At 28.3% G+C, this 8,440-nt stretch overlaps 1 protein-coding gene across 1 annotated transcript; it reads left to right on the forward strand.

The window, feature by feature from the left end:
- The first annotated feature begins 529 nt into the window (after nt 1–529).
- Nucleotides 530–5,672, forward strand: LOC127127161 (COP9 signalosome complex subunit 1). Its single transcript, XM_051056291.1, has 6 exons — nt 530–1,056; nt 1,526–1,846; nt 3,686–3,802; nt 3,893–3,978; nt 4,963–5,197; nt 5,321–5,672. Exons 1-6 carry the CDS (start codon nt 658–660, stop codon nt 5,498–5,500), a joined length of 1,338 nt encoding a protein of 445 aa, XP_050912248.1. The 5' UTR covers nt 530–657; the 3' UTR covers nt 5,501–5,672.
- Nucleotides 5,673–8,440: the final 2,768 nt, after the last annotated feature.

The raw sequence follows: 8,440 nt of genomic DNA on the forward strand, positions 1-8,440 counted from the left end.
ATCTAGAATTATGTATGCCCATTTTTTTTTCCCGATTGTACGATATATTTTAAATCTTCATCTGAACACAGATAAATAACATATAACATGAAATACCTGTTCTGAGACGTATCAGAGATGTATCTTCAAAATATTTATTGAAATGTATCTTTAGAATATTTATTAAAATGTATCTCCGATATAATTCAAATATAAATAATTTATGAATAGGATATGTTAAATATTATTACGAAGATGCATCTTACATTTAAATAATTTTACGTGATTGTTAAATCTATTTAAAAGCCCAACTTAATATACAGTTTTGGCACAAGAATTAATAAATTAATCTGTTGTCAAAAAAAAAAGTTGATTTTTTAATCATTAGTTAGCGTTGATAAACTTACTTGGAGTTTAACAACAATTACAGATGTCGCACAACTATTTGCAATTACAAGACTCTGTCACCATCATTTGATTCTTTTTTTTTTAATTTTAAATTCCTTTTCCCATAAAAAAAACTATTTTCATATTTTTATTTGTTTCTTCCGTAGAACTAATAGCGATTAAGTATTTATTTGGTTACGCACTGTGCTCACAGAAAATACTCACTTCTCGCCACCGCAAAGAAAACCAAAACCCCCACTTCCTCCGTTAGGGTTCATTCCCAAACCACACATGGACGCCGACGATGATTCATCCGCTCTCATCGAAGACGAAATCTACGCCAATGGCGGCGATGACGACAACCGCACTAACCACCGTCAGATCATCAGCGCAGACCAATTTGACATCGAGGCGTACGCTAGCCTCTACTCCGGCCGCACCAAGATCTCCCGACTCCTCTTCATTGCTAAACACTGCGGAGACAACTTGACGATGCAGTTGGAGGCGCTTCGTATGGCCTTCGACGAAATCAAACAGGGTGAGGATACCTCACTCATGAGGGAAGTCGTTAACAAGATTAATGGCCGTTTGGGACCTAACTATAAGGTTGACGGCTCTTGGTATGTCACCATTGATAAGAAAGCAGAGCTGAAGAAGGAGAAACTCGAGACTGAGCTCAATTCCTTCAGGGTATATATTATCTTCTATAGCGGTCGTTTTCTCAATTTTAGGTTTTGTTGTTTTCGATCTCTTAGGTCTAAATTCAATGTACAAAAAATAATATGTATTTTTTAATATTATAGATATTGGTTTTTTTGTTTGTTGTATTTTATGAAGTTTTGTTGAGTTTGATTTGAGTGTGATATAGACATTGATATAGATATATGGAGGATTATCTAATGGCATATGCATCTGTGAGACTTTTAGGATAACTTGTATAAACAACTTATGATATATGTATTAATTGTTTTCAGCCTATTTGTATAGTCTCTCCAGGGAAAGTTATGAAAACAACTTATAGGATATATGAAAATAGTTTAACTTTATTTTTTGTTAAAGAAATATCTTTAGTGTAAGTTGTTTCTCTAAGTATTCCATGGTCTTAGAGATTTTAGGTGTTATATTTTTATTCATTTTGACTTCATTATATTGTTTGCAGACGAACTTGATTAAAGAGAGTATAAGAATGGGGTACAATGATTTTGGAGATTTTTACTATGCTCATGGGCAATTAACGGAAGCTGTTAAGAATTACATTAGGACCCGAGATTATTGTACTACAATGAAGCACTGTATTCAGACGTGCATGAGTGCGATTCTGGTCAGCATTGAGATGGGTCAGTTTCCCCATATTAACAGCTATATTAGCAAGGCGGAACAGACAGTGGAACCCCTTGACACGATAACAATTGCAAAGCTACGTTGTGCTGCGGGGTTATCAAATCTGTTTTCCAGAAAGTACAAGCTTGCTGCTCGAAAGGTTTGTTCAATGTTATTTGTCTATTTTAGTTGTGATTGTGACTGCATTTTCTTATGATAACTCTTTTGGTTTGAAGTTTCAAAAGCTGATGTATATTTTGAGCTAGTGGGTTAGATCAGTGTTGTCATTGTGGGATGGTGGATTATGTCAGTGAACCAAAAATCTACCATATTCGTTAACACTGGTTTAGATTAACTAGAGATGGATTGCAGTCATGAAAATCCTCCTGAATGTTGCATTAATATTAAGAATAGTTGATAGTGTCATATTAATTGGAATGAGATACAAATTTATAAAATGTCTCCAAAACCATATTTCAATACATATCTGCAACTTTTAGCTTTAACTAACTATTGTGTGATATATTTGGAAACGAGTCGTAAAAAGATTACACAAATCAAAATGCAGGCAGACATACTGATAGAAACCGGTATCAACATACTAATTAATGGTAGACACTGCTTTTATTTATGGCAGAATATGTTTACAACAGACATAATTACAAACACTAGAGATAATACATAATACACACACAAACTAATCCAAGAAATTTGAGATTCTTGGTCTCTCCCTCCAAGAATTAGAGAGCTTGGTCTCTCCCACCCAAAACCATTCAATATCTATACCATAATCTGTTTCTCCTATCCTTTTCCTATTTATTCCTAAATAATATAACTACCATGATAACTTCTCATAACTGCCTATAACTTCCCTTAGAAGAAGTCTAACACTTACATTTTGATTGTTTGACATATCCATTTGTTTTGATTTTAATTGTAATTATGTTAAACTGCCACAAAGAACCAAGATAGTAAATTTTTTTGGGTTGGTAATCATAATGGCACTAAGGATTGAGAGCATTAGAAGAGACATTGTAGTTGTTCGGAAAGGTCCTGTCCACATGCAGAAGGTTTCCTTTCCAATGCTTCATTGTGAAGAAAGCACTACTGCTCTGGAGACAGTGAAATAAAAATTTAGTCTTTATGCTGACAGAAATCATTAATTGTTTGTCTTTGCTTCTGGTAGAAGTATATTATGCAATGGTAATGATTGTGTGAATAGAGGTGGCATCTCATTCTTGTGTCAAAAATGTCTTGCTCAAATTGTTGCTATAGAAAAGTGTTGAATATTTGCACAGAATCAAACAGATTATGCTGCAGAATAAAACAAATAATGGTGTTTTACAACTTATTAAGACTCAATGTAAATAATAATTAATTGTGGCTGTTTGTATTTAATGTATTTAGAATCAATATTGATAGGGAGTATGATTACCCTTGATTATAAGCTGACTGTACTCTATTTTACTTTCACTTGTATCCTATAAATACCTATTATGTATTATTTTACAAAGATATGAAATACAAAGTATATTTCTTATAAAAAGCATTCATGGGGAGGATGTAATGAATAATGAGTGACCAAGACTCAGACCAGGTTGAAACTGTTTAATTTATTTGATTTAGAATTTGATCTCTGACATGCGAATTGGGATTTGATCTGACATGTGAATTCATGTCTTAATTCCCAATTTAGTGGAGAAGGCATGTTTGTTATTTATTAAAAGTTAAGTAATTTTGATATTAGTGACCAGGACTATAGTTTACCCAAAAAGAGAATACTGATTTTCACATTGTTCAAAATCTCCTAATCTGTATAATCTATCATTTTCATTTTACATGTGATTGGAATCATGACGATCACTTGTATTAATTGTTGCATGAGATATACAATCTCAATAGTTGAGGATTCAATATTGTTTATTGATGACTGAATAATGATAAAATGCTACATTATTCTTTATAGCCTTTTGGTGACTGTCTTCATTATCTAATTCAGTTTATAGAGACTAGCCCTGAACTAGGGAGTCACTACAATGAAGTGATTTCATCTCAAGATGTTGCGATGTATGGAGGACTCTGTGCACTTGCTACATTTGATCGGGCAGAGTTAAAGGCATGTACTTGGTTTATATTTTGCTTGTAAATGGCAATTGTGAGACATTGATTACATTGCCTTTCTGATTTAGTTTTCTTTTATTTGCAGAACAAAGTTATAGACAATACAGTCTTCAGGAATTTCTTAGAGTTGGTACCTGAAGTAAGGGAACTTATAAACAATTTTTACGCAAGGCAAGTTGTTGCACTTTGTTTTTTCTCTACTGAGATATCTCCACTCATCACATTCCTATTTTCTTGCCTAAATGAATTGAAAATAGATTTATCAATACCCTTCATTTGGTGGAATTGGACTGCCTAGGTTATGTAGTTTGTGATGATATATTGTGCCTAGCTTTATTTATGTGAAAATGAGCATGGCATTAAAAATAATGAATTGGAATGTATGCATGGAGAATGGTTTTACTTGACATTGGTTATGTGCTGCAATAAATTCACAAGTATTATTTGTATGTTATGGAAATCTTTAAATATAACAAGTGGCATTATTGAACTGCAGATCCAAATGTAACATTGATGTTGCGGGTTGGCTATTCTTTAATGATTGATGTTGTATGTAATTAGTGGAAATCTCTTATTCTTGTCATTGAAGGGGTGATGGGGTCAGAGGTTACGGAAAATGCTGTTACTTGAACACATATGGAGATGGATATTTCTCATGATCATTACATATAACACTTTGACGAATGTTGTATGTATGTTGCAGGAATATTTTGTTAGTTTGGTAAAAAGTCTTGAAGAGATCATTGTCAATCCTAATTACAATTTATTTTATTTTAAAACCTGGTATCTAGTCCTACGACCCACTAATCTAGGGACCAATATTCCACTGTCCACTAGTGGGGGAACAATTGAAGGCAAACCATTGCATAGCTCTGTCTGTATTGACCCAATGAATTGTTAGCACTTAGCGAGGTTTGAACTTGAAATATTGAGAGGAACACACTTTTATGTCCCAAGCCTTCACCGACAGAGGCCAACCCCTGCGAGTTTGATTTGTATTTTTTTTTTCCAAGTATATTCTAAGGTATTGTTTTGGTGAAAAGGGGTTGGCTTATTTTCAAAGTACTTTATTTTACCCCTTATAATGGCATGTTATTCAAACTGTTTTTTGCTAATCTCTCCTCCAACTAATACATTTTCTTCCTTTTTTTGCAGCCGTTATGCAGTGTGTCTGGAGTACCTAGGGAATTTAAAATCAAACTTGTTACTGGACATACATTTGCATTCCCATGTTGAGACACTTTATGATCTAATCCGTCAGAAAGCTCTTATCCAGTATACACTCCCATTTGTGTCTGTTGATTTGAACATGATGGCTAATGCATTCAAGACAACTGCTGCTGGACTTCAAAAAGAACTCGGGACTTTGATTACTGATAATCAGATACAGGTTCTTTGTTTTCCTCAATTTTCTGTTGCCTAACCCACTTAAATTATTAGTGAAATGCCTTTTAGTCTAAAAATTGTAGGTACCAGATAAGCAATACTTATGTATCTAATTATGATTTTGTAGGCGCGGATTGATTCACACAACAAGGTTATGTATGCACGACATGCAGATCAAAGGAAGGCCACCTTTCAAAGGGTTCTAGAAACTGGAAGGGAATTTGATCGGGATCTTCAGTCTATGTTCCTGAGATCCAGTATCATCAAATACGATTCCAGTAGGTCAAGAGGCAGCAGGAGGCTGTGATGGTGGATTCCTCGTATTAGATTTTTAGTTTTTATTCATAGGTATTGACATAGATCGAGGTACTATACTGAATTTAAAAGAGTATTGCTTTGCATTCCTTGATTGTCAAGGCAGCAAACGTACATTTGTGCATAACTTTGACAAAATTATGGCGTATTTTTGTTTTGATTCAGTTGATGTTCACACCCTTTGAGAATGGCTTCATATTCAAACAATCGGCAAATTGAACTAAAAATTAAAAAAAAATGCACAAGATTAAATTTATTTGAATAACTCTTTATGTTAATCGTAATCAGATTTTAAATCTCCTTTAGACTTTAGAAAACAGAATAACGCCAAATTTACCTATATGCCCATTTTACTTTGTTTTTAAATATTAGCACTTACAAAATTTTCAAGACATTGTTGTCATTTAATAGTTTTATCATATACTTTTTATGCCAATTTTTTCAAAACAATAAACTTGAGAAAAGAAGTCTCTATCACAAATCCCATAATAACCTCATCCAATATTTTGTCACTATTTTATTCTTTTGTTTATTTTAATATTTTTAGTTAAAAAACTTGTAGATAACTTAGATTAGTTTAGTCCCTTTTATGTATATTTTTTTGTTATGTTAATTTTTACAAATTATTTATTAAAAAACATTTTTAAAAAATATAATCCATTAATAAGATAATTAGTTGTTTTTAATAAATTAATTGAATTAATATTTATCTAAAATAAAAAATAAAAAACAATTAAACTAATTATTATTTATTAAAATTTAAAAAATTAACTGACAATTTCAAATATTTTATATTTCATCATTTTAAATTTGTTATTTTTTATATTTCATTGTCACTACAGTTAAATTTAATATATTTTGGATATTTTTTAAATAAAATTGAAATATATAATTATATTAATATACTAATTTGAATATAAATTAAAAATAATTATTATATCAACTCTTTTGAATATTATTTTTAAATTGTGAGACTCAACTTTTTTTTAGCATTTTAGGCATTCTTTTACATTTTCAACTATAAATGCACTTCCTTTCTAAAAGAATTTGATGCTCTACTTTTTTATTTAAAGCATTGTATTTATTAATATTGAGACTCGCCTGATGCACAAGTGTTAATTAACTTTTATTTATTTTATTTTGAGTTTTAATTATTTAAAAAAATTTATTTAGTAAATATGAACAAAAAATTTATATTATAATTTATTATAAATTATAATTGAGACAATCATATGAATTAATCACAAATAAAAAAATGTATATTTGTAAGTTGAGAGTGACATACAAGATTTTATTTTGCAAACTTAAATAATTTTAAAAAATATTATTAGCGGTTTATTTTTTATTTTGATTCTAATATTTTTTTTTGTATTTTTCTCTATTTTAGATATTTAGTTATAAGTTGTTAAATATATGTATTCATTTTTAATTTTAAATAAAAATTAAACTTTATTTTTAATTATTATCGAGTAAGGCATTCAATAGGTTTAAAATTTACAAGTATGATGTCAAATTTTAGTTAAATACGTAAAATTGAGAATTTTGTTATTTATTTTTAATTTATTTGTCTAATATTATAAGAAAAATATAGTAAAGAAATATATAGATTCGATAAAATATATAATTGGTAAATAGCGTTGTATTCCCTATTATATTTTTAGATCAATTAAGAGTAATTTAACTCTGAGAAATTGTGGAATATACACTTTCACATTAAAAGTATTTTTTAAGGATTTCTTTTGTTCTTAAGATTTTTGAAAAATAAAAATTATTTTAAAGTCTTTGGATCCGAGCATCTCTTTTATTTTTAAATTTTTTTAAGAATACATTTAATTGGAGTAATTCTAAAGGATGAATCCCAAACTATTTATCAATATACAATAAAAGAATATAGGTATAGTATCATATTTCAATTTTTGCAATGTGACTTTAAATTAAAATATAAAAAAAGTAAATACATATGTTTTTAAAAAATAATTTCTAATAATTTAATTTATATATTTAATTTTATTTAATTTTATTTTATTTATCTCATTTATATATTTTTACATTAAATATATATATTTTAAAATATATCAAATATAATTTAATTTTATCTCTTTTTAAATTAATTTTAATCTTATCTCGTTATGCACTTATCTTATCTCTTTTTTATTTTATAATATAATATATTTTATCTCTTTTTTATTATATTTTAATTTATTTAATTTTTATTCAAAAATTAAATGTTAAATCAAATAAAATATTTAAATATTAGTGTTCTTTGTTGTAAAATACACAATAAAGAAATACTATATTATTTATTATTTAAAATTAAAAGATTATGAAATTATTTTAGAGACACTAAGTAAAGAATAATCAAAATATTTTATTTTTATTTTTATAATTAAGAATTATTTTAAGACAAATATGAATAATATTCTATAAAATTTATGGAAATAATATATATGAATAAATTAGTTGTATGTTGAAAAACAATTCGTTGAGATATAATAAAAATTAATTATATTTGTCTTATGGTGTATTTCTTTAAAAATAAAAATAATACATTTATTACAAGTAAATAAGTATGATATTTTTTGAAATAAACAAATTAATAATCAAATATTATATTATTGAATTTTTGTATTTGTCATGATTTGAATCCAAGACTTTTTATAAAGAGCGATAATATAGTTTGACTTTTTAAAAATTAAAGATGGATTTTGAGAATGTCACATCGAAAAATAAATAATATAACACAAAAAAAATTGAAGTGTCCCAAGATAGTTTGATGCACTAAATTTAAATATTTCATCTTCAATTTACACTAACAAGAACCACTTGACTCTATTTGATACATAAAATAAAATATAAAAAATATGGGATACATATTTCTCACTAATATTTTTTAAAGAAATATGAGACAAATATTAATTATTATTGATTAATA

This window comes from Lathyrus oleraceus, chromosome 3 (assembly GCF_024323335.1).
Source record: "Lathyrus oleraceus cultivar Zhongwan6 chromosome 3, CAAS_Psat_ZW6_1.0, whole genome shotgun sequence".
NCBI classification, from domain to species: Eukaryota; Viridiplantae; Streptophyta; class Magnoliopsida; order Fabales; family Fabaceae; genus Lathyrus; species Lathyrus oleraceus.

Bases quoted from the DNA above. Each gene is read 5' to 3' on its own strand.
- LOC127127161 (XM_051056291.1), top strand. From the start codon at position 658: ATGGACGCCGACGATGATTCATCCGCTCTCATCGAAGACGAAATCTAC. The intron at 1,057-1,525 runs GTATATATTATC...TATTGTTTGCAG, and splicing joins CTGAGCTCAATTCCTTCAGG to ACGAACTTGATTAAAGAGAG. The intron at 1,847-3,685 runs GTTTGTTCAATG...TATCTAATTCAG, and splicing joins ACAAGCTTGCTGCTCGAAAG to TTTATAGAGACTAGCCCTGA.